At 52.2% G+C, this 25874-nt stretch overlaps 7 protein-coding genes across 7 annotated transcripts; 3 read left to right on the top strand and 4 right to left on the bottom strand.

Moving 5' to 3' along the window:
* Positions 1-737: 737 nt before the first annotated feature.
* Positions 738-1865, bottom strand: COCVIDRAFT_95555 (glycoside hydrolase family 5 protein; the record flags this gene model as incomplete). The annotated part of the gene is made up of 1 exon (XM_014702469.1): positions 738-1865. One exon carries the CDS (start codon positions 1863-1865, stop codon positions 738-740), a length of 1128 nt encoding a protein of 375 aa, XP_014557955.1.
* A 1911-nt stretch (positions 1866-3776) lies between these two features.
* On the bottom strand, positions 3777-4251 carry COCVIDRAFT_36573 (hypothetical protein; the record flags this gene model as incomplete). The annotated part of the gene is made up of 3 exons (XM_014702468.1): positions 3777-3854; positions 3947-4077; positions 4140-4251. 3 exons carry the CDS (start codon positions 4249-4251, stop codon positions 3777-3779), a joined length of 321 nt encoding a protein of 106 aa, XP_014557954.1.
* A 691-nt stretch (positions 4252-4942) lies between these two features.
* On the top strand, positions 4943-5547 carry COCVIDRAFT_95559 (hypothetical protein; the record flags this gene model as incomplete). The annotated part of the gene is made up of 3 exons (XM_014702467.1): positions 4943-5023; positions 5070-5271; positions 5348-5547. The coding sequence occupies 3 exons, from the start codon at positions 4943-4945 to the stop codon at positions 5545-5547; spliced, it is 483 nt and encodes a 160-aa protein (XP_014557953.1).
* A 2936-nt stretch (positions 5548-8483) lies between these two features.
* Positions 8484-9383, bottom strand: COCVIDRAFT_95838 (hypothetical protein; the record flags this gene model as incomplete). The annotated part of the gene is made up of 4 exons (XM_014702466.1): positions 8484-8809; positions 8871-8939; positions 8995-9168; positions 9227-9383. The coding sequence occupies 4 exons, from the start codon at positions 9381-9383 to the stop codon at positions 8484-8486; spliced, it is 726 nt and encodes a 241-aa protein (XP_014557952.1).
* Positions 9384-10115: 732 nt separating this feature from the next.
* On the top strand, positions 10116-16336 carry COCVIDRAFT_95703 (hypothetical protein; the record flags this gene model as incomplete). The annotated part of the gene is made up of 4 exons (XM_014702465.1): positions 10116-11090; positions 11474-14565; positions 15638-15752; positions 15839-16336. 4 exons carry the CDS (start codon positions 10116-10118, stop codon positions 16334-16336), a joined length of 4680 nt encoding a protein of 1559 aa, XP_014557951.1.
* Positions 16337-17851: 1515 nt separating this feature from the next.
* COCVIDRAFT_36569 (hypothetical protein) lies at positions 17852-20532 on the top strand (the record flags this gene model as incomplete). Its single annotated transcript, XM_014702464.1, has 6 exons — positions 17852-18418; positions 18472-19077; positions 19131-19242; positions 19293-20065; positions 20137-20359; positions 20438-20532. The coding sequence occupies 6 exons, from the start codon at positions 17852-17854 to the stop codon at positions 20530-20532; spliced, it is 2376 nt and encodes a 791-aa protein (XP_014557950.1).
* Positions 20533-21689: 1157 nt separating this feature from the next.
* On the bottom strand, positions 21690-23351 carry COCVIDRAFT_36568 (hypothetical protein; the record flags this gene model as incomplete). Its single annotated transcript, XM_014702463.1, has 3 exons — positions 21690-22170; positions 22549-23059; positions 23144-23351. 3 exons carry the CDS (start codon positions 23349-23351, stop codon positions 21690-21692), a joined length of 1200 nt encoding a protein of 399 aa, XP_014557949.1.
* Positions 23352-25874: the final 2523 nt, after the last annotated feature.

Below are 25874 nucleotides of genomic sequence, written 5' to 3'. Positions count from 1 at the left end.
ATCTTGGGCATCTCTTCAGCTCTGGCGCTCGGCGGGCGGCTGCTTGCTGCGTGCTGCGTGCTACTGTAAGACTGTGCGTCTTTGTGGCGCCTAAGGCACATCTAGCCCCCAAAATATCACACCCACGCCTTTCTCAGACTGCGGCATTCCAGTCGAGATCTGGTCTTTGTCCGGCCTGGATTTGCGGCCCCCGCCCATGGGCCGGTAGAGCGGTAGTGCGTAGCTGTAGTGCGTAGCTGGCCTTACGCGATACCTGTCAGACGGCGCTGTGTGCCTCCTTTGGGAATTTGCTACGTGCACCGAGTGAACGGGGCAAACAAAAGACCCAGTGGGCCAGGCTGTGCAGAGGTACTTGTAAGCGGAAATGAAGGGTGTTGGTTCGTGGGGGGGGCACAGTTGAATCCCTTGCTTACAGCAATCGATGTGGCGTAGTCGTGTGGTAGTACATTAAGCTGAGAATATTGGTGGTCAGTGCCACAGAGCCCCTCCTTTTAGCGGGCTTGACGTCAGAAAAAGGCGCGACCTATTATCGTTCTGAGTGGAAGGCGACTCCAGCTAGTAGTAGGCGCAGATAGGCGTATTCGTACTTTCTCCGAAGAAAAAACATATAGTAATTGGGACCTTAAATATTACTGCGCATAAGAGTCTCGCGCGCGAAATGAATTAGGATAATGACTGCGCGTCTTCTTACTGTACCTTCATGTGAGAAATAAGAGGGGCCCACCATGCTCCTATTCTCACCCAATAGATTCAACGTGTTCGTCAACTAAACATTTCCACTGCTCACTCCCGTAGTATACCGTAAACCCATCATCATGCGTCGCCTCCCCCGAACTCACCACCGTATCTCCTAGCTGCCAAAACAAATCTCCCGCCATACCACTTCCCCCGAGCCCTAAACTAGTCTCTTGCCATGCCCCTTCCACTGCACACTGTTCTTCCCTCTTCGAAACCCCGTATTCCTCCAGCAAACACGGTTTCCCAATCCGTGCACAAATCTCTGCATGCGACGTGATCCACTCGTCGCCAAACGAGCCGCCGACAAGCCAATGCTCGGGATACAGATGGAACGTGCCAAACGAAATATTCGGCAGAGCAAGATTAGCAGCCCAGTCTATGCCTTCAATATACCAGTATGGATACTGGAACCACGGACCGCCTTCAAGTCCGAATCCTTCATCGCCTACAGTGATCATGTGTTCGGGGTCTAGCGAGCGAACGTAATCGCTTGTTTGCCTGATCCAGTTTGTAAGTATGGACGTAGGACACAGCCTGCATCGCGGCTCGTTGGCGAGTTCCCATGCGAAAATCGCAGGTGAGTCGCGGTACCGCGATATGACGGCGGCGATGTAGGCCTGATACATGGCCTGGCATTCAGCCTTAGTGTACCACTGCGCGTGGATGAGGACGTCGCAGGCACGGAAGTAGGCGTGCATGCCACCGTAGTCTTGCCAATTGTTTACAAAGGGGATGATTAGTTTTATGCCGTAGGTTGAGGCGGAGGCGACGACAGCGTCGAGGCGTTGGAGGCCGTTTGCGCCCGTGTTGATGGTGGCGGTGGAGCCGGAGAAGGATTGAAAGTAGACGCTGGAGGGATCAGGCTCGCCTTCTACGTCGTTGAAGCCCCATACTCTGAGGATCTTGGTCCCGGAGGCGGCGAGGTGGCTCATGATGATGTCAACGTCGGTGTCGTTGGTTAAAAAGGGCATCCAGTACGAGTTTGTACCAGCGTAGTATTTGGTTGTGCCATCGATGTTGAACTTCAGGCCGTCAACCTTTGAAATGGATGCTCGGGCAGAAACATCAACTGATGCCGGCAGTGCAGCAGCAGTTGCGCTCAAACAGAGTATTGGAAGCAGTTTCATGATTACAAGTCCAGTGTTTGCTCTCTGAGCTTGTGCAGTATATTCTCTTTAAAGAGAGAAACATGTTGCATTTTACCAACTTCATCAATAAGTACTCGGCACACGGCAGTATCGCATGCCCCACTTCGAATGAGATCATATCATATGCTTCTTTTACATGGAGTAGAACAAGTTCTACAAGTTGTGGCGTCATATAGTAGCCCAGTTATACTATAATACCAATAATTGGTGCATTAGAGACTTACCGTTGTGGAAGTCGAGTATTGCCAAGTATACACGTGAAAACGAAAGTGTTAAATTTCACCGCGGTTAAGAATCCTTGCTGCAAGTCCGGAGATCACACCCGAGCACAGTAAATAGATTGGAGCCCTAGTCGTTAACAAGACGACCAGTTTCAGACTGCTGATAACAACGAGCAAGGTTCGTACCATAAATATAACACAATAGACGCGACTCGTTTAGTGATATGTATTGGCTGAAACGACTACGGTCTGGTTTTCCGCAACCGTGTTAGCCTGACATGAGCGCTCGAACTATTCTGTGAATTCCACATCGACATTCTCAAACAGTAATGCCTGTCAACCCGATTAGTCACAGATCAGCGGTCACCCTGGTTGCAATAGCTCTTGTCTTTTCTGAGTGCTGACCGGCTTTGGACGCAGGCTTTAGTTCCCGTTCCGTACACGGTAAGTTTTTCGTACATTGACTAGTCGACTATATATGGCAAAGATAGGTTCTATGTGGTTAGAACTAAGCATCCTCGCAAATTGGAATGGTGTGGCTGTCGGAACAAAAACTCCCAATGTGTCTGGTACACCTGTTTGAGTGTGGTATCTCAGCCTTGCGACAAAATCACATTGTGAAAAGAGGTTTGTGAGTACGACTGTGTATCGTATGGAGAGTATATTACCTTTCCTAAGGATCTTTGCCTTTGGAGTGGTCGGAGCAGTGTTTTCGTTTGAGATTATGCGTCGTGATAACAAAATGAGTGTGATGATAGCCACGAAAAAAAGAAAGTCCTAAACGATCAAGCACACCACCCAGAAAAATGGTCATAACCAAATGCCGCGTAATCCGAATCTGGCGCTGGCAAGGATGCGCGCAACGAGCACGAATCGGCTTGTTGCAATGGGAAGAACTCCAGGTGAAGGCCAGTAAGAAGGAGCTTGAAAAAGAAGTGTATGCGCCCGTCTGCTTCAAGGCGCTCTCTTTTCCGAGTACATAAGGCTGCAGCAACGCACTTGCAGTCAACGTCTGCATGCACGCCAAAGTGGAGATGCGGGTGCAGGTACCAAAAGTTCCTTGTAATATTCGAAGAAGAAAGTATAGAAGACTCCAATGTGACACCAATCACTAGTGTCTAGGAACCGTGAGCTGTGGCTGTGTCGCGACGTTTTCGTATCGGGCACCAGGACAAGGGGTAATGAACAGTCGATCCTGGTCCTTTCATCTCCACAAGAGCGGGTATGTGCCGGCCCTCGGGGGAACCCATATCCCCGTTATTCCTTTAATGTCATTGCTTTTACGAGGCTCGAGGAACATTACTCAACCCATTTCCTCAGATTGCTCGCAGTATGACGGCAGTTATATACGGCCAACAGAGCGCCGTGGTGGTGTGGGGGTCATGTGTGCCACGCAGGGAAATGTCAGCCATGAGATTAGCGGTGAAAAATGGACGTGAGAAGTTGGTTCAATGGTCGGACAGACGTTCGGCGCTCACGATGTTTTGGGCATACGTAGGACGGCGCCAATCCGGAATGGACCATATAGGAAATCCCACGCTCGATGATGCAGTCCACGTCGATTTGCTGGACATCGCGCACGCAGTCGTATGCTGTACAACGCGCGCCTTGGTTGTGCGTGGCAGCGCTGACGTCTGTGTAGCATTGCATAAATGTCAAAGATCTGAGTCTAGTGCTGTCGCGTGGCGCCTCCAGAGTACTGGCAACAGTGTGACGACGATGACCACGAGTCTGGGATTACCTGTGCCTGTGCTAGACCCACGCGAGTCGTGGCGCATTTGGCGCGTGAAACAGGCCAAAAGCGCGCGGTGTAAGTTGCCGTGCCGGCTATGCCCCCACAGCATCGCCCTGGTGCTGGCCATGAAAGGAAGCGTGAGGTGGTACTAGACGGAGCCCGGAGGCCGTCACTCCAGGGTACGTTTCAGAGTTAGATTCGGGGACATGGTCCAGGGAAACTTGGATAGTGAGCACTCCAACCACAATAGTCGTCTGTGACGCACTGAATTCTTTTTCTCCAGGATGGCCCTGGGACGTGCTGCACGTTGAGGCTCGGGCCGGTTAGGGCCGGAAATGTGACCTAGACTTCCAAGTCTGACCCCGGGTCCGCGCACACGGTTGATCGACCAGGTAGCGGCCGAACGCATACAGTATCGAATTTTCCGCGCTCGGCAGCGGCGGAGGGCGCTCGCGGACAAGGATGCTGGCACCTCCTGGATGGCCTCCTTGTTGGTCAGACATGGCCGTGCGGGATCGGTTGCTTTGGGCTGTATGCGGCTCGAAGAAGATGGCGTGCGTTGTATTTGTGCCACTCCTGACTGTGATGACCAGCCGCAAACAGAATAGCAATCGCCCTCGAGTTTGAAACTACTGAGCAATCGTGTTGCCGAACGCTACCGAATGTCCGTGCTTGGGCATTCAAGTGGTGGGCGTACGGCATCAATTTCGATGGCGGGAGCTGGTCTGGTTGTGTCCGAAGCCTCACCACCAGGTCAATATTGCACGAGAAGCCACTTCTTGCATGACGAGGTAGAAAAGGAATAAGGCATGAGAAATTGCCGTTCCTACCTGAATCTGCTGCCTGCCAATGATGCCAGTTGATATGACGCACAAGCATTTCAGCCACCGCCGATTCCGACACTCTCTCTGGCCCGAGCCCTGCGAGCACTGTCACAGTTCCTCACCTCAGCCTCTCCAAAAACAAAGTCCTGCCAAGGCTAGAACGAAGCGGGGGGTGAACCGCGGTGCCCTCAAATCTCCTGCTTCTCTTGCTTTCCGTGAATCCAGAGACTGGCTGGCATTGCTTTGGGCGTCGTTGTCCCAGGCCATACTGTCACTATGAGCATTCGGATAAATGCGACGGTCCAGGAGGCCCGAACAGCTGCAAACCACAGCCAGGAGCAATGGGACCGTTTTTACGTGAGTATGCTCTGGTCGCAAGGGTAAGCCGGGCTAATATTGCTAGTTTATAACAAAAGACGAGGCGAGGCAGCTTGCTGAGGCGCATCCAGACTGGAAAAGATGGATCCTCATCCCCGCCAACGAAAAGGAACAGATGCTGGAGAGGATCAATGCCCGACTAAGTGCTGAAGGTATTCCGCCAGTCGAGATGATTATTTTGAAGTGGCGCGTGTCGCAACTCCTCCGGGATATTCAACGCAAGTACGGTACGTGCAATCGCAACTCTCCCTATAGACGTGGCCTGGCGGGCAGGTAGGCAAACTCTGTCCAACCGTACTCTAGCTGACCTCGACGACTGCACAGAAGCAGGCAGCATGCTACAAGGAATACCAGGTACGAGTTCAGGGTCAGGATCGGGTTCGCCAATACATGTCCACACTGCCCAAGCACCTTCAGACGGTAGCGTAAAGTCTTCGAGCCCACAGCGAACCGAGTATTCGCCAAGCGAGACTCGCCCATACGATCCAATACGAGATGTTTAGAACCTGTGCAGCCCCGAAGGAATCCTGTCTTTTACAGTGCGTGTTCAATGGTCGACAACGGAACTTTCGACTGCTTGGTATCCAAGCCTGAGCCCAGGAGCAACGTGGCCCGATGGGAACAAAGCGAACGGGCCAGCCCGGATGAGCGCCCCAAGAGGAGACGAATTGTCATGAATTTTGCAGAGATACTCTTGGTGAGGCCGTCGCACCAGGCTCCGACAAGCCCCAGGGGTTATAGATATCCAGCCAACAGGGCCTTGAACAGCCGCACAATTGGAAACAGCTGCGCCGAGCGGGACAGACGTCTTGCTGAGTGGTAAAGTCTTGGTACGTAGCCGAGGCAGTGCTCAGGGTTTGCGCTTTTAGGCCCAACTCTTGCATACTTTCAACATGTCTCGCTTTCTTCGTGTGCCTACGCTTTCCCACGATTCTCAATCCTCTCATGATGGCTATCCGTAGTTGATTGATGCACGACATGCAACTGTCGCTTGGCATGGTAGCGGTCTGTCTTAGTGCGTCGTGTCTCTGGTCAAATATAGAAAGAGTCGGAATAATCGCGGTGCAAAGCTGTGTCTCGTACATTTCTCAATTTTGCCCTTGATTTCATTTTCCGTGTTGTCTCCTTACAACCTTCTCTCATTGCTGACAGATGGACATGTCTTTTTTTTCTGTCCCAGGCTCGTGCTAGGCTGGCGTGTTCGTAAGTCAAGGGCTACGGACAACATGGGAGTGGTGTGCGTGTGTAGGCCGCGCAATTTTCCACGACGCAGAGTGAGGCAACATATCGAACGGCTCATTCGTTGTGACTCAGTCGTCCGCTAAGAAGTTGGGAGGTCACTCCCGCCAGTTGAGTTCGCCGAACGTGTTAGCACGTCCAAAAAAAATCCGTCAAGTCGAGCAATTGCCCAATGCCTGATCGGTAGGCCCAACGATAGTGTAAACCGGAAGCCTCATTTTATCTCCTAATCAAAGCCTGGAGCCTGCAAGAATCAATGGAGACTCGTGTCGAATGGCTTCCGTCGGTTTGTTGTTGCAAAGGGTCGGGTAGGGCTGTTCGGGCTGGAGGATGGAGATGCGTGTCTGCCTATGCAAACATGGGTGGCGATGGAGATGGCTCAACAACGCCTTGGTACTCCGCAAACTGATGGGCAAGATAAAAAGCTGATGGTAAAAGTAGAGTGACGAAAGAATGGTGGTGAAGAAGAAGGACCAGTCCAGCGCGCCTTCCTCGAAAGTATGGTACCCTAGCAATTAGTACTCCCCTCATCCATGTCGTTACGGCTGCCACACCCGCACCCTCTGATATCAAACTCTTGTACGTCGCAGCCTCCTTCGACAGATGCATTGCATGCGTCCTGCTCACCCAAATCCAACGCGTCCTTTGTATTTTGCCGTCATGCGAGGTCAGTTGGAATGTAGCAAGTGTCCCGGGCGCCGCTGCCGACCATGTCATCATGTGCTGTTCGGCTTATCTGCATCGTACACTCCAAACTCATCCAGCTTTTCATCAGTCTTGCTTGCACGGAGCCTTAATAAACTCTCAAACCGCTCGTCCCCAAGCACGCGTCGCCTCGGATGTGACCTCCGCCGTCCGCCGACACCGTTTCTACACTCTTGGAGAAGCCCAATAAGGCAAGATAGCCTTGCCTCGACTGTACCAGGCGTATCGAAGCTGCTCAATAGCTTTTGACGGGATAAGAGAAACTGTTCATGGTCTCTCACTCTCTTGAGCCGCCACCCAGGGCTTGGGGAGATGGCTTGAAGCCGTATGGTCATAGCTGCTGCTCCCCAGCAAGTCGACCGCGACGACATGCTCCCATGCTGTGCGATATCCAACAATATTCATTGTGTAAGTTCACACAATGCCTGCTGATAGCATACAGACATCATTGAGCGCTTTGACAGGATTCGATGCAGCTGCCCGACGGGTGTCGTTGCTCGGAAGCGGCAATTACGTGCATTAGTGGAATGAAACTTACCAGCACTTGACAGTAAGTAGAAGCCGCCAACTTGCATAGAATGCTAAGCCAGGCGCCTTGGGTAACGCGACGCAATCCGCCGCCCCGACCTTATATCTCTCCAGACTCACTCTGCGACGGACCGCATGGTGAACCGGCTACGGAACGGACCCTGTACCTCTCTACACAAAAACAATTCACCATAGGCGCTTACTCGCTTCCCACCACCCCCGCTACATATCCCACTCGAGACGCGATACCCGCTCCGCTTCGATGAGAACTGAGGTTACACAAGGAGGCATGCCGGTCTGACTTCTATAACCACCTAGCCGTGGGTGTCGCGTTGGGGAGCTTGCTGATACCTGCTACGGTTACCAAAAGTCGGTGTCGATTAGCTTGATAAGCCTCCACCCGTGCTGTGAAAGCGCTTACTCAATGCTTTCCATGCTCACAACCATACATAATAGCTATACCAGGTTCGTATGGAAAGGCGTGGAAGCTGGGAAAAGGTGGGCGTTGCTCAGACCCTGATCACGTATAGCACACTGCCAAACTCAACCCCGCTTTCCGACGCCGTCTGGGGAAGACGAGTATAGTTTGTTTTTCTATGTTCCTCTCTTGATCACCACTAGAGACTACTGCAAATCAGCAGATCCATATTTGATGCGGTGTGCGCCAATCACATTACGTCACATGTTCAAGACAAGGTTCACTCATAGAGCTCCGCTATTTGAACATAAACAAATACTATTATGGCCATGTGGAGACAGTGTTTTTATGCCTGAAATGCCTCAATAGCGGAGCCAAGAAATCAGGAGTGTTGCTTCATCGCAGGTGGACATGGCGTCCTGGTATCATTGATATCGTAACCAGCCAACGTAGCTATCCAGGGCTCTTGAGCCTACCACTTATCCATTTCATAATCGACATGTTTTTTCCCTTCCCTTTTTTTATGCTTACAAGACTCAACCCTACTGATCATCCTTGCATACCGAACCCGGGCTCAATGCCTGCTTGCCTTAGGGCTTTTGCTCGCCGTGAGTCTATCTCCTTCCTCTCTGCTTTTTGTGACGCTGCCAACGCCCTCACTTGATCCTCTTCTGCGAACTTGGCGCCCCTGGGATGCTCTTCCCGGTCGAGGTCAACAGTCGCACATATGGTGACATTCTCGCCTCGTACAGTCATGACGCCGGGGAGCTTGACATCGTTTATCAGCCATCGGGGGACCGAGGGGTCAGAGGAAGGTGTTGCGTCGGGGTTGCGTGCTGCTATTCGCTCGTAGCATTCTGTGAGAACAAGGTTTGCTACGTGCATGATTAGCTGACATGGGTCTGGAAAGCAGCAGGCTGGCACACGCAGACATACCGAATTGGTCGTAGGAACGTAGGATGCCAATGTACTCTTTCTCGTCGCGGAGCAATACATCAACCTTCTCTGTACAGTGTCAACGTGCTGTTCCAGAGTACGCCATACAAAAGTGTGCGCGTACTGTCCACCATGTCTAGCAGCATGGCTGACGTCAAGAAGGCCTGCGGTGGTAGGTCGACGGGGAGTATCGGCTGCGGAAGACCGCCACGCGCTCCACCGAGCACGTTGGGTCCATGTGGTTGTTGTTGCTGCGACAGCTGGGGTGGTGGTGTGGCACTGTATACGCCCTCGTAGCCTGCGGTAGTTGCATTAGTATTGCGCCATGCGACATTTCGAGGGCGGATCAACCTCACCCATACCTGGCGACGGCCCGCGAGGAAGCTCAGAGATTTGCGGCTGCAGTTGGCTGCCCGGCGCCTGCATGGAGCGCTGGAGCATGGCGTTGAAGTCCGGGTTACCTCCAGCGGCCGCGGGGCCTCTGGGCGGCTGCTGTTGGTTGTTGAAGGCCATGGCGGGGGAGAAGATTGCTCAATTGCAGCAAAGGTGGTATTGTTTTTGTAGTCTTTTGCTTAGCGGCTGCGAGTGGGCGATTGGTAGGGCGCTATCATGGCGAGGTGTTGTAATGTTGCTTTGTGTGCTCTCACCTTGGCTGTTTACGTAGTTGAGGATGCCCGAAATCGCCAACGGTTCGCGTATGCCAAGCCCGCGCTAGTCATCGCACCAGGAGATGCAACTCTTGCTGCTCGAGTCGTCTGTCTTTCTGCACACAACTGGCTTCTGTGTCTTCTTCTTTTGTTTTCTACATACTCGCTGATCGTCCTGTAGATCAACGTACTAATACACTCAACAGAACAAGAAGAACGCCTCTCGCTACTCATGCTCCAATCCAACTCACAATTGACCATCAATAAAGTTTAATGTACTATCCCAAAAGAGCCAAATTTTGAATAAGACGGAATAGTGAGCATTTGGCCGCATCTTCAGCTGTTCAATCGTGATACTCCTTCATTGTTCGTCTAACCACCACTATGGCCCGGTCGAGACCAGGACTGTACCAGGTCATAGCGGACGAATCGGAGCCGAGTAACGCCGCGTCATTGACGGCAGAGCTTCAATCAAGTGTATGCTATTCTTTTCTTTTTCACCCTCTGTTTCTCGCATATCCACTGCAATTGCATATCCAGTCACGTATCCTGACGGCTTGCACTTGCAGCTCTTCCATCCGTATCAACCATGGCTGCCATGATCAACGTATTTAAGGAAAAATGGCTTAACTCACCAAAAGAGGTGCACGAGGACTATTCTGGGAGAAACATCATTGTCACTGGTGCGACATCTGGCATCGGTAAAGAGGCAGTTTTCAAGTTTGCGAGACTGGGGGCGGCCAAGGTGATCATTGGAGCACGAGATTTAGCAAAGGGAGAATTAACCCGGGCTGATTTAGAAGCTCAGCTTGGGCGGAAGGGTCAATTCGAGGTCTGGAAACTCGACATGATGTCGTATGACAGTGTGGAAGCCTTTGCGAATCGTGCAAACGATCTTGAGCACCTCGACATAGTTATCCTGAATGCTGGCGTTTGGCGGGTCGATTACCACCAGTCGCAATATGGCTGGGAAGAGGATATACAAACCAATACTCTCTCTACGACACTCTTGGCTATCCTGCTTCTGCCTAAGCTAAAACAATCAAAGCAGTACACGAGTAGGATTCCAGTTCTTGAGTTTGTCAATTCCGGTCTCCACCAGAAAGCTGTAGTTCCACCAGAAGTCCGCCAGGAACCCAGCGTGCTCGATCATTACAACAAGCGAGAGCATCGCAAAGCGCAAAGCCAGTATAGCTTCTCCAAAGCCTTCCTCATGTACGCCGCCACGAAGCTTGCCGACGAAATCTCTTCTGGCGACGTAATCGTGACGAGCGTTTGTCCGGGCTGGGTCCAAACAGATATTGGCCGGGATCATTTCTTCCCGGGTATTCACATTCTAGCTTTTCTGTTCTATTTCTTATTTATGCGAACACCGCCCGTAGGGGCGAATACGGTGTTGAGCGGGACAGTGCAGGGGGAGAAGGTACACGGAAGGTTTTGGAAGAGCGACAAGATCCAACCAATCCCACCATGTCTGCAAGGCCTTGAGATGAACGAGCTCAGAATGAGGGTGTGGAAAGAAATTGTGGCTGCGCTGCAGAAGGATGTGCCAAATGTTACACGGGCTATAGATGTTGCTCTGGCAAAGCCGTGATAAAGCTCAGCCCATAGAATATACCAGCAGCCCCGTACTAGCAATCTCTGTGGGGCATGATATGTAATTCCTAGTGATATATACCATGTCTTTGCCACAGTCATCGAATAGCGGCATCGTCCTTTGTGCAACGTCTCATAGAGAAGACACCGGTCGTCCCTGAGTTTTGCATATATTGGTGTGGCTGCGTAAACGGGGCTGAACCACGCGATCGCCATGCACCTCCACAAATGACGTCGTGCTCTAATTGGAGCGGCAGCAACGCCTAGAAGATGCGGCGCGCGTTACCAGCAGCGCTGCACGTATAAACCCGACCTTGACATATACAGGCTGGTCACGGCCGTTGAGTCGGCTGCCGGTAGATGCCCAATTTGCCCTTTCGCCGTAAGCCCTCTGCCCACGGCCGCGACTCCATCCTCCGCTTCCTTTTTCCCCGGACGCGAGCCCGCGCGCGCGTTCATCTCTCCAAACTCCGCCACGAGACATTTCCTTCGCTCAAGCACCGTGCCCAGTCACGTATATACAGATACCTGGTATATCGCCAGTCCCTCAGACTCCGAGGCAAGCCGAGCATTGCGCAGCGGCTGCGAGGCTTCACCCGACGCCTGGCTGGCAGTGGTTACCTTGAAGATGCAGCAAGGGCACGGCGACAGCAGATAGCGAAGAATCCAGGCGAAAAGACATTGAGCAAGCCCGCAATGTCGTACCAAGAGAGCTATGAAGCACGGGAGCCGGGATCACGACGACGAAAGCTGGCCGGCTATCTCAAGGCGGCCAACGAGCTTAGGCAGACATACACACAACAATATGCCTCGAACTGGAGCAACAAAGAGGCACAATACGACTATGAGGATGATACACCAGGTGGATTTCCCGATGCAGCCGTCGTCAGGAGCGGACGTGAGGAGATGGTTCTATTCCCCAGCTATGCCCGAAGACACGTCAAGAGGAAGCCAGAAGCACAAACAACGACAATGCAAGAAGCTGGAGGCCAAGGGATTGATGCACACGAATCGAACAACACGGGAGATGCCGACTTCTGGAAAGAGCAGTGGAATAACTACGAGGACGACAATGCGGTGGTAGACGTCGATGTCCGTGGCTGGATATACTCACCACACAAGGGGCCAATGTCTAGGAAACAGAGGCTTTTCATTGGCCTTGCACGGCAGCTTGTTGGTGTTCAGGCGCCTGCACAAACATCTGGCTCATCTGCTGAGAGCAGTCGAGATACAAGCCCACAAGGCCATGACTATCGCGAAAGAACCCACATGCGCGACGCCCAACGAGACGAAGCAATTGCTGCTAGAGAAGCTGAGGAAATTCTGCGCAGAGGCGAGAGCGAGGCGAGGGCCGCTGCACGTGGTGCCTACAGTGAGAGACCTGCTCCACAAAACGATGACATTGAGCTGTACCGGACGGAAAGCGGCAACAGTATGCGACCGGGCAATGACAGAGTCCACCAGTTGGCCCACAAGACATCGCAGGACTCCATGCGGAGCGAGGCTAGTATCAAGCCTTTGCAAAAACGCGGCTCCTGGAATCAGCCTTCTGAAATGAGTCCAGCAGAGCTTGCCGAGGCCAACGCCCGGCTCATGGCTCGACTGCGACACTTTCTTGCCATACCTATGGCTAACACGCCTATCAGTGTCTTCTTCTACAACGAGACAATCTCGAAGCAGCGGACAGTATATACAGATGCTGCAGGACACTTTAGTATAAGCGCAGCGTTGGATTTTGTGCCTACCCACGTACGCATTCTAGCATCGGACAGACTCTCAGCAACGGAGGAAGTGATTGTCACTTCTTCACAGGGTATCAGCGTGATAAGCGACATTGATGATACAATCAAGCACTCTGCTATTGGTAGTGGAGCCCGCGAAATCTTCCGCAACGTTTTCATTCGCGACCTCCTTGATCTTACCATTGACGGCGTCAGAGAGTGGTACAATAAGATGGCAGAGATGGGGGTAAAATTCCACTATGTCTCCAACTCTCCCTGGCAGCTGTATCCTGTCATTTCGAAATACTTTTCGCTGGCTGGGCTGCCACCAGGGTCATTCCATTTGAAGCAATATAGCGGTATGCTGCAGGGAATCTTTGAGCCTGTTGCTGAGAGAAAGAAGGTTACGCTCGATAAGATTGCTAGGGACTTTCCAGAACGCAACTTTATTTTGATCGGAGACAGTGGCGAGGCTGATCTCGAGGTATACACTGATTTCGTCCTCGAGAACCCAGGAAGAGTAGTTGCAGTGTTCATCCGCGACGTTACTACAATAGACAGCCCAGGATTCTTTGATCCTTCGATGGGTCCTTCTTCAGGGAGCCACTCTACGTCTCCACCACCAGCGCAAGCTGCTGGTGGAGACAGCTCGGCCGCCTCAAGTAAGGCTCGATCATTTTCCGAGGAGCACGATCCCGAACTCAAGGCTGCAATTGCAGCGTCACTACGTGACATGGATGCGGAGAATGACAAACGTCCCCGTTCAATCTTTCCAGAGCTGGATCACGATAGACGGCCAAAGTTGCCGGAAAGGAAACCCTCCTCGCAAAGATCGGCACCAAACTTGATAGATCTGTCGTCGGATGACGACGTGGATGAGTCGCCTGCACTGAGAAGATTCAACTCCGAAACCAGGGCCGACAACGAGAGACATTCTTCCTCAGCTGCGTCAAATGCAATGAAGTCTGCGCCCCCGCCTCCCAAAAAGCCTGTCGCATTGAGAAGTCCTGCAAGCGAGTCCGCACCATTCAAACCGCCTCCCTCTGGCGCAAAACCACAGCCGCCAAAGCCTCGAGTGTCCTCAACAGCTGTCAACACGTCAAGTCCACTCGCACAGCAACAAGATTACCCTAGAGGCGCAAACACATCAGGGCCTCCAAAACCTCCGGTAGGCCCCAAGCCAACCTTGACCCATCAGAGCCAGGCACCAGAAGACCAGCAAACCTATGCTGGTATGGCTCGTGATAAGCTATGGTCTGTCTACAACAACCTACCTGCATTGAGATCGACAGAAGCGCCTAGCTCAAATGCATCAACTCTAGAAGTCAGTGGTGTTCGAAAAGGTCCACCTCCTCCACCACCCCGACGCGGAAACCGCGACACAGCCGCAAACGCCGCATCGTATGTGGGCTCCAAAGCCTCTTCGGCATGGCAACACGCACCCTCCATACCGTACCACGCGCGCCCACAAATAACCTCATCGCAAACCTCTCAGCCCTTTTCCACCGCCGCCCCGCGCCAGGGTATCAATCGCACTAGCACCGGAAGTACATTTGCGGGATCGGGCGGCGACCAGCAGCAGTATGGGACTAAGAAGGAAATCCTTTGGCGCCAGCGATGGGCTCATGCGGAGCACGTGCTGGGTGAGCAAGGCGTGGTGCTGAGGTCCTGGCGTGTAGGAAGCGATATCATGGATGAGGCTGTGAGCATTATCCAAGATGCGGAAAGGAGGTTCAAGCGGGAGGAGGAGAAGATGGAGAGGAGTCTGCGAGATGAGAAGAGGAATGGGGGGAAGGCCAGGTATGGGACTATTAGGAAAGTGAGTGATGAGAGGTAGAGGTGTGGTTGAGGGGTGAGTGGACAGTATTCATATTCTTTGTTGTCCCAAGTTTCTCCGTGGAGGTTGTGTAGTTAGTGTTGTTGTAGTCGTAGTAGTGGTGTGTATACGAAATAAGCAAAAAAACCCTCCTAGTAAACAAAGCTCTTCATAATTCGTACCTACATAGTCTCTTTTCCTCTCACAAACAACACCATTTACCCTTATCTTTTGTCTTTTTTTCTTCCCAGGAATCTAACCATCACACACGCTACTCACGTCACACAACCTTCCCCCCTCCTCCCCCTCCAAACGCCAACGCCAATGCACCCCAGCCCAGCCTCCCCCTCCCTCTAGCCTCCCACCCTAGCCCAACCACCCCTCCGAGGACGCAAAGACGCACATACACGCATCCTCCCCGCTAAAACGCCCAAATAAAGTCGTGATGTCATAGTTTTTATCTTGCTGTCCCAGGGATACGGGGTTGGTAGTGCCTTGTTTTTTGTTTTAATCTTTGTAAGGGTTTTTTTCCGGGAGTGGGAGAGGTACATCATAGGAGTGGGTTAGAGTTTTGGAGAAGGCTGGAAGGGGTGGTGAGAAGGACGTGCGCGCAGTTGGGGAGTATTAGAATAAAAAGGTGGTTGTGCCCCTGGGGTTTAGAGGGGATACTTGTGATTTTTTTTGATTTTTTTCGGTCTTGGAAATTTCGGAATTGACAACAACGGAGATACTTGCAAACGCGTCGCGTGGAATTTTCTAAGGAAGAAAGGTATACTCGAGATAATATTGAGGACGGTGACGGAAAGGGGATTTGAGGCTGATTTGAAAAAGATGTATGTGAGTTTTGGTGTGAGGGTGAAGTTGGTGGGGTGGTGGTGGTGGTGGTGGTGCAACTGCGCTGCCATGGAGCGGGTGTGTGCCTTTTTGTGCGAGGATGCGTGGGGGTTTGTTTTTCTTGTTCTTTTCTTGTACTGACTGTGTGGCTAGGCCGTCTTCCAAGGGTAAACCGACGGATCCCAAGTTGAGGGAGAAGGTCAAGGAGGAAGTTAAGCAGGAGACGAATAAAGATGGTGGGGGAAAGGGAGAGTGGAGTGCGTGGAAGGTTGGTTTTTTTTACTTATTCCTCTCGTGGTGTTTGATTGAGATGCTGGTGTGGGGGTCTTGTTCGAGTGCTGATATGAATGACAGGCCAGCAAATTAGCAAAAGAGTATGAGAAGAAAGGAGGTGGATATGAGAATGAAGCTGGAAGCAAGAACGAGCCTAAGAAGGGTGTGCCACAAGAGAAGTCTCCAGCAAAGAAAAAGGCAGAAGAAAAGGATAATGATGATAAGAAAGAGGAGGGAAATGGAGAAGAAGAGAAAGAGGGAGAGTCTACCCAAGACGAAAAGAACAAGGATGATGAAAATGATGCGCCTCCAAGCGCGCAGAAACCAAAGGTAAAGGCTAATACGGGGGCGAAGAAGACTGGGAGTGCAAAGAAGGACGCAAAGAGTGCTGAGGCAAAGAAAGATGATTCGAAAGTGTTGAAGGGAAAGGGGAAAGAGAGGGTAGAGGGAACGAGGAGATCGGCGAGAGTGGCGGGTGGGAAGAGGAAGACGTATGATGATAATAATGATGGTGAGAAGAGTGAAAAGGAGGAAGGAAAGAAGACGGCCAAGCCCAAGGCGAAGAAGAGTAAATCTTGAGCGGCATACCGGTGGAGAAATGGTTGTCTCCAAGTTTTTTTTTCATTGTATTTAAGAGCCATTGGAATTGGCCATGCAGTATTCCCATGGATAGTATAATTATGATGTATGCCCTCCTTGCCCTGTCACCATGTTTGTAGAGCCCTGCCAGTGAAAAACTGGGTTGGTAAGACGACCCAAGACAAGAAAGGTACTAGATTGGGTACCCTCCCTCACTTCCATATTTCCAGTAAGAGCGTAGGTAGATGGGAATGTCCTATTCCTTATTTTTCTTATTCCCACTAACACGGTATGTACAATCACTATCCTAGTCCAAGCCGATACAGTGGTTCAACAAGTGTATACACATGCAAGGTCCAGTTGTTTGTTTTTTTGGTTCAGGGTTCGGAATAAGGCTGTGCTTACGTCTGCCCTGCATTAAACGGGCAGTCTGATACAAACCTCGGTACCGATCACGTATGGAAGACGGGATGGACCAAAGTCGAAGAGCACACTACCACCACGTGTTTCTGTGCCCTGGGCCGGCTAGATTTCAACGGGGCTGCAGATCGCCAAGCATGTCTCACACCGATGCTGAGGAGCTTATGATGCTCGTCATTGCCGTAGCCTCGGAAGATATTTGGGTCCAGGGCTGGCACCATCTCAGACGGTAGTGACATCATTTTGTCAGCTCGACACTCACATGACTGGCCTCGAGAGATCTTGGGCAGATGAAATGGCACGACTGCCCAAGGCACCCATGACTCTTTTTTTGTGTTTGGTGATGGTGGTGGTATATTGCGGACATGATGGAGTCTTATCGGCGTGTGACGTAGAAAGAGGCGTTCCTGGAATCAGGCTTTGAGACTACGTCTGCACGATGAGGCAGGGTGGATACACAACGGGACATGATAGGGGATCCTTTTGCGGTCTTCTTCGTGGCTGTCACGCGTAGTACTGGACAGAAGATTGCAAATGCAAGGCTGGGGTGATTTGTTGGGGTCGAGACATATAGGCGGGTGGAGGTAGTGGTGATGGGCTTGGCGAGCTTTGTTTTGGCCCATGGGGAAGACGGCCATATCGACGCTCAGACGGGGCTGAACAACAACCACAACAACAACAACAACACCACCAGCAACGACGATAATCATCACCACCAGGCACCAAGCAGCAGCAGCGGCGTCGGCGCGAGTCTTGGACAACGCTCCTCGGACGCAGTGCTTGGGCGGTCCCCTAGACCCAGCGGGTTTGCGGGGAGATGCAGCCCTAACGGCAACTAAAGTATGCATGCATGGCACTGACACCCAGCAGCCGTGCGGTCCCAAGGTTCTCGGCCTGCCGCCGTGGGAGACTCCTTTAAGCCTTTGCTGCCGTCGCCTTTTGCGAGCGACGATCTACCGCGTAAGCTCCGTTTTTATGGCTCAGGCGGCCGTCCTGCCCTGCTCGACGTATTCCACCCAGCACTGCCAGGCGAGCGAGCGACACCTCTCCTGAAGCTGAAGCCGCCACGCTCTCTCTCTCCGACCCAAGCCCTCCATGTCGGCCACCAGCCCGCAGTACAGGAGTGCCGCCCAAACCCCCTCGCACTTCCACGACTATCCCGGCGCCGCCCACGATGCCCTGGGGGGACTGGCAACCTGGCAACACGACGCCGCCGCTGTCGCCGCCGCCGCCGCGACTGCTGCTGCTACTGCTGCCCACGACTCGTACCCAGTCGGCCCATCACCGGCGGCATTTCTCCACTACCCACAGCCCGGAGTCGACTCCGCTAGTCTACAGGCCCCGTCAGCGTGGGCAGCTGGCTATGTCAGACCACAGGCGTCCCATGAGTGGCAGCAACACCAGCACCAGCACCAAGACCAAGACCAGCACCAGCACCAGCCCGACGAGTCGTATACGGACCGCTCTTCCGTCTCGTACTGCCATGGCGATGGGAGCGCGCCGCTCCCGCACCACCAGCTGCCTGCCGTTTCCCGCCACTACCAGCACCACCAGCAGCACCACCATCACCAACACCAACACCAGCACCAGCCTGCCCTGACCCCGGCTCCTCCCCTGCCGCTGGCCGCCCACGACCATTTCCATCCGTTGCGCATCTCCCCAGTAAGTGCACACCACGTCTGCTGTGTTTTGCAATCGTAGCTGAGAATGCCCAGGAGACCCCCACCACCACGGCAGACCCACCATACTCGAATCATGCCCAAAAGCTGCCCCCAGTCCCACTGCCATCGCATTCGCTCTCCCAAACCATCTTGCTGCACACAAGTCATGAACAGCAGCCTCCTTTGCACCATGCTGCTGCCGCCGCCGCCGCCTGGGCGCACCATGGCCAGTATCCAGACCACACCAGTGACCCCATTGCAACCAGCCTGCCAGTGACGAGACATGACAGCACCACTTCCACTACCCCATGGCCCATGGTTGAGCCAGCCGAACCCCAAAGTGCTTCTGCTGTCTATGAGCGACCTTCCAACATAGCACAAGAATGGCCTGTCGCAGAAGTGCCCGCGGACCATCAACTCTACGTCCAACACCATGCCCCTGTAGAGCACATGGAACGGACCGCAGCGCAGATGCTGGCGCGCCATAGACCACCACCCAAGAAGAAGGCTGCCAAGGTGCCTTCGTCGTTTGTTGAGCGGCAGGAGAAGCTCAAGGTGTCCAAGCGAAAAGGCCCACTTCAAGAGAGACAGAGAGAGAAGACGCACACCATGCGCAAGACTAAGCGCATTTGCGTCCGTTGCAGGTTTTACAAGTCTGGTGTATGTGTGCGTCTTTTCATGTACACTTTCTCAAGACTAACAAAAAAATCTAGTGTGACGAGGGTGATCCGTGTGAAAAGTGCGAAAAAATCACTGGTCACGCCAGGTCCTTTCGTGAGCCATGCTACCGAGAACACCTCGAAGACACGAGCCTCATCCGTCGCTGTATGTTTCTGTGGCTAGCCAAACATGATCAACTGCTGACCGTGTAACAGGCAATGGCCGTGAGCACCAGGAAGAGGCCGAGTTCCTTGGCTACGACTGGATATACAACAGTCAACTGTACGAAATGGAAATCATCTGGAATCTGCCCGGCTACGGTCCCATACCGAACGCGCAGCCGTTGCGCATCGCCTTTCGCCCTTATAGTCCAAAGCGTGGTCCACTCGATGTTGCCACATCTGTTTGGTCCAACAGAGAGGGACAGGTGCCTACTGTCGAACAGCCAGCGTACGCCGTGTACGATACGGCGAACCTTGTCGTGGCTGTGGAACGATACTTTTCCAGCCTTCAGCCTGCTATTGAAGAGTGGATTTTTGCTCGCATCAGTCGCGACGAAATCGCCTACAGTACCTATCAAGAAGTTATACGCATGCGCCGAGTGACCGGAAGCAAGGCTCTCGATCTAGCAATGCGCCTCCAGTGTCTCTCCGTCGTTTCTCAGGGCTATGGCTCTGTCTTCTCCCCCAACATCCCTGGGATACGTGAATACGACTACTCAAGGCTCGGCCATAGCGACTATGAAGCATACGATCGAGGGTCATGCGATCGTCCACTACCTGGTGCAATCACTCACCAGATGGATGTCGCTGCCGTCAAATACCTCCGAAAGCTGGAGAAGCTCTTCGTCAAGGAACTGGCTGCATTGATCTTCAAGCCCAAGATCAAGCCCTGGTACGAACTGTTTTTGACATTTTATGTCATCTTCTGGAATCTCGAATACATTCACCACGGCGCTCAAGACTATATCAAGTCGAAGAACGGCACTGTAAGTTGTCCGCTGTCAATAGCACATTGCTTTTTTTCGCTTTTATTTCTTTTTACTAACCCGGCCACTAGTTGCTTGAGAATCAAGTCAGCAACGTCGTCACAACGCAGATCAAAAAGTGGGAATTCGCCTTCCCTGTGCTTCTATACCATTGGCGTTGCATTCTTCGGGGGTACTCGCCGTTCAAATTAGCGCGTGATAACCCAGACGAACTGCGCGAACGCGGTCACATTGACGCAGAAGGTTTCCAGTATGTCACGTCAATTGCTAACTTATTCGATCGAAGCAATCCTGGTAAGTCCTAGTTAACCCCCCTCCTTTTCCCCCCACTGCTGCAACTATCGGTGTTAACATGTCCCCTCTTTTCTTTAGACCGCTTCCAGCCTCCACTTACAGGTTTTGCAACGGCTCATTGGTCGACTTCGAGTGAATGGATTGTTAAGCTCTTCAAAGAGGCCGGAGCTTGAGCGGGTCATCTTCCTTTCTCCCCGCCCCAGCCATTTCAAGTCCATTTGTTTTTTGATACCCAGTCATGTGCCGAGGATGAGCCATGAGAACCTCGTACATGCATTCAGCGAGCCCCGCTGTACAATCAAAAGATTGCTGTCGCCCATGCGGATTTGTCCGAGATTTTTTTTTGTTGAGTGCGGCGGGAAACAGAACACAGGAAAGGGAAAAACTGAAACAAGTGAAGCAAAGTCTTGTGTGGATTCCATGAGTTCGGTAGATCTATCACAGCCCGTATAGTCTAGTTTGAACAGATTGAGAAATAAAATGAAAATTAATGCCAAGTATTGAAGTAAAAAGGAAATTTAGGACGAGAGGACCAAAAAAAAGAGTCGATAAGGGGCGGAAGTGGTGCCGACGACATGGTAATGTCAATCGTATGCCGCAAAGTTCTATACACGCCTGACACGCCGTTTCCCCGTAACCCACCCATTCCGGCATGCATTGCGTGAGACATGTGGTGTCGAAGAAAGAAAAAAAAGGAAAAGAAATGAAATGAAACGCTGGGGAAAGGGACAGGGAAAAGCGAGTGCGAGACCTCATGATCGACCCTTACGCCCACACCGACCGGCCACCCCCCTCCCTTCCAGTTGACAAGCCACAGAAACAAAGTTTTTTCACTGGCCACAAAAAAACCGTATCCATCCCTCGAGCCCACTCACACACACATATGCACACACACACACCTCCTGTCTTTTGACCGTGCACGACGACATGTGAGCGCAAGCACATATGCGCACACATAGGTCCCCTGCTGCACGTCATGCGGGTAAGTCGCAAGGTAGACTAGTTTGACCGACTAGAAGGGAACATGGTTAGGTACAGTAAAGCAAGTGGCCCTTCCTCGCGCATGGCCTTGGTTCCTTTTTGTTTTTTTTCTTGCCCCAAAAAAATATTATAGCATGTACACGCAATCCGTGAATGTACATAGCACATTACACATCCGTACATACATATTTGCATATGTGTGCATACGTAATGTATCCGTATCGGGACCGTGGCAAGCGTAAGCTAGGTACAACTAAAAGAGAGAAGAAAAGGGAATCCACAGTGGCGGTAGGAAGGGAGGAAGGGAGGAGAGGGAGGGGGGTGAGTGAAAGGTGGGAAGGTGGGAAACCTAGCCATGGCTCTCACGGCCACTAATGATGCGCCAAGGATCCATATCGTAGACGGGAAGATTCTGCGGTCGACCCTTTTCAAAGGGATCGTCAAAGGACGTGGCGGCCCAGCGAGGCTTCTCCCACGCACAGGCGGGGTCGCGCAGGAACATGCGCAGCAAGTGGCGCGAACTCTGTGCGTTTTGCGTGCTGGTGCTGGTGCTGGTGCTGCTGCCGTACGCGGACCGAGCGTGCATGATGGACAGGTTGTGCACGAGTTGAATGTCGCCCTGGCGGCGGCACAGTTGGTGGCTGTATTCGCGGGCTAGCCGTTCGACGGCGTCGACGGCGTGGAGCTGTTGCGGGTTGAGCGAGGGCAGGTGTGCAGCGCGAGGTAGACTGGGGGTCCCGAGCAGCGGGGCCTTGACGAGTTGGCATATGGGCATTCCGTTTGACGAGAAGAATAGAATGGGGCCGTATGACAGGTAAGTGGCCCCGTTTCTGGGTTCAAGGTTGTTAGTTTCTTGTCTGGCCCAGCAAGTAAAGCGGACGTTATCTCCCTTCTTTCCTTCCTTCCCTCCTCTTCCTGTGTACGTTGCCCCTCACCCCCTCTTCCTTTGTTGAGCTCAGAAGGGGGAATTTCCTCCATTGGGGGGAACTTGGAGGATTTTGAGTGTGGATGCCTTTTTCCAGGAAAAATGACACAGAGAAGAGGGGGGGTGAGATGGAGAAGAAAGAGAAAGATACAGGGAAGAAAAGGTGTGGCGTGGAGATATCGAGAATAGACAAGGGAAATAATAGGTATGCAGTCATCTAGTTGCATAGGCGGAAGAAATTGCCTTATTTGAACCAGTAGAGGGAGATTGGAAAAAGACTCACTTTTGCTTCAACTCAAATGGCCAGTTTGGCTCTGCCAACGTCTCCAGAACCTCTGGATCTGTTTCCAACAGTTCATTGTAAATCCGGGCAAAACTAACGACGAACTGCTCGCCGCCAGCGTTAGGCCCCCCGTCGTTACGAACATACAGAGCAAGCACATCTCCAGAAAAGCGGTCGCTATGGAAGTCCATGGCAGAAGTAACTTTTGAGCCTGCGAGTCCTATGCCTCTGCATTCTACCGGAACAGGCTTCTTGGTTGCGTCCAGTACGTGGCTTAGGGTTTGGTTGGCGTATGAATCCGTAGCTCGCTCTGGGCAGATGTACGAGCATATACCTGCAAATGCAATAACTGCTTCTTCGTCGTTAAAATAGGCTGCGTCTAGACCACGCAATACGACGAGGCCCCGGCCTTGGTGGATACGTTTGCTTAGCGACGACAGTTTGCTTGCTAGTTGTGCGTTGCCAAGATCGAATGTTTCTGGGCTGATGTCGCTGCGTGAAAGTCCGGTGACTGAAACAGGGAAACTTTTAGTTTACATTCCAAAACCATCAGTGACCTCGGGGAATGAGGGGGATTGGTCGTGGCAAATCTTACGCTTAAATTTTATAATGGCGGCTCTGACATCTCGAATCTCACCCTCACTCAATCTTACAATATATTCCGATGGATCAAGCTCTTTCCCTTGCCATACCATAGACCCGTTTACCGCTGGCGGAAGTCTATCTGGTGAACTGAGCACTGATGAAGTGTTGCTGTGTAGGCTCTCAAAAGAAGACCTTGTACTGAGGGGTGGCGACAACATGGTCGACTAAAAGTGGCTTTACGAAACCTTGGTGACTGTCTATTAAAAGTATTCTGAGTGTTGCTGAAAAGTATGGGTGTACTTTTAGTGCCGAGAGAATTCTCTGATAGTCAGTATTAAAAAAAGGGCAGGTGTAATATTGGTAGTGTAACTCAACAGTGTGCCTGCAAAGGACCTTTATATACTTGGCTGCCATTGACGCAACCCACTGTGAGAGATGTGTATCCAGTGATCGCTAGTTGCCCTTGTCAGGGTGTGGATGGCAATGCGGAGTGCCGGTGTGAATTTAGAGCTGACAGACCCGCCTTGCAAGGCAAGGCTTACATTAGATTGAGCCCGACCATTAATTGAAATCAGCGCCAACACACATGACTAGGCTCGTGCGACAAGAAAGAATCCTGGGTGTATCTTTTCTGGATTGCTTGTGACCCGACGCCCGTCATGCTAATGGCTGCGGGTCAGACGTGGCAAAGAAGAAATACTCAAATGGACCCCTACCACTCGGGTCCAAAACTATGGTAAAGGCAGCGGGACGTATCGAAACCTTGCCGTATGGAGACAAGTGGTCGCCTGCCCTTGACCAACGTCTGCCCACCGCACTGACTGCTCTCGCTTGCGGCAGAGCTTCCTTCGGGAAGCCATGTGGCTCCGTGGTTGCCACCCTGGTCCCGCTGTAGACCGAAGCATCTTGTACTAATTAAAGGGCCGCGTCCTAGTGAGCGTATCCTCGCTAGAACTCGTACTTACTCACATATGTACGTCTGCTCGGGCAATTGACGCGAGTCATCGACGATCCGGGTAGGTACTTACAAGACTCTTTTAGGAACACCGCAGATCGCAAAAATAGGTTCGATCACATTCGCATCAGCCTAATATCACCGCGCTTACCGCTGTGGGAATTGTGCGATTAGATACCATTCGCTCAAATCCTTCGCATGCAGTCGAATCATACGGAAGGTTCCGAAGCTTCACGGGACCTGCTTCTCCTACTTGCAAGTGGGTGAATGTCAGCATGTGATCAGAAAAAAAAGGTGCGAGCATTCGTTGTCTTGAGACCTCGTCCAGCCTTTTCAGTACATACTTAGACCTCGCTACAACAACCTACATCCGTCGCTGCCGAGAAAGGGCCTTCATGCTACATGAAAGGCGGAACATTAGCGGCTGAGCACCCCAATTAGCACTTCTTACCAGGCCCATAGTTTTGCCGAGACTTACTCAACATAAAATAACGTGATGATGTGCCTTCGGACTGCATGGGCAGTTGTGGCCCGTGCCATGCCATCTCAACTGTGAGATGCTTCGGATCCACCCATCTGCGACCCCGTTGAGCTGCAGAGCTATCAGGGGCTACGGATATGGAGAATCATTGGGCCAAATGGTCAAAATGAGCCGCCGAGGGTTCAGCTCACTAGGGTGGTGGCTATCCGATTGGTGTGCGCCAGTTAATGTCACAGCTGTTCACACCCCCTCCCCACTCGTACTTGTTGTGGCGACTCATGCTGGCATCGTATCTGCCTGCGCAAGCAAGCAACCTTTTTCAGATAATCACAAGTTCGTATAGCTATCCTTGATGGCCAAGAGCGCGGCTACTTCTTGCCAGTATCGGCGCCAATCCACTATCAGCGGATGCGATGACAGCTACCGCGAATGCGGGAAGTTGCTGCAATGTGATTGTGCATCGACATGCAGCTCACCGCCAAATGCAACTTCGTTTTGACTGATACGGGAGTGTCAGGTTTGCTCCCGGCCCGTTCGCTTGTCACAAGCATACGTTCCAAGGCTAAAACGTCTCGAGGAGAGCCTTCTCCACCATGCATGGCTAGGGCACCACCTAGAGCATAGCCTCATGACATGCCTTGCTAGGGAGGATTGGCTGCATATCGCTTCATCACTGCATGAATGATCAGCTGGACATCCACACAGAGTATGATAGCAAACATGGCTCTTGCAGGACAATGCAGCCAGGCGGCCCATCCCCAGTCGCATCACAACCACTGGCTCGCCACTAGGCACTGTCCTTTTCATACTCAGCCTTATGGGTCCAGTTGGAGTACACTGGCTACATGGCTTCAGTCGAGTCTCGCTACGCTATGGCACCTTTAGGATAAGTCGGCACCAGGCATATGCTCGACGACGTTCTCAAGCGGATGTGTAGCCGAGTTGGGCAATGGGTGCGAATCCACATGGCATGTCCACACGAGGAAAGCAAGCGCCTTGCCCGTAGCTGGCGGACAAAAATGATGGCAAGGCAGATTGTTGGAGCCTTGGTGGCGCTCCAGACCCAGCCGTGCTCGCGAGTAGCTACTCGATCGATCCTTAGAACATCATGATAACAGCCGAATGTGCTAATGCAGTCCTGTTGAGACTATCATCTGCAATATCAGCCCACTGGGTGGAGTCTTGTCGAGCTTGGGAAACTGCTCAAAGACTGAATCAAAGTCGATCCCTAAAGGTGAATTGAGAAGAGGATGCATGTCAGAATGACCACTATCCGAGGTCATGAACCCGCGCGTAATCGGCGAA

This window comes from Bipolaris victoriae, assembly GCF_000527765.1.
Source record: "Bipolaris victoriae FI3 unplaced genomic scaffold scaffold_30, whole genome shotgun sequence".
In the NCBI taxonomy this organism is placed as follows: Eukaryota; Fungi; Ascomycota; class Dothideomycetes; order Pleosporales; family Pleosporaceae; genus Bipolaris; species Bipolaris victoriae.
Note: the sequence above shows the minus strand (reverse complement) of the source record. Positions and strands in the feature narration are given on the sequence as shown.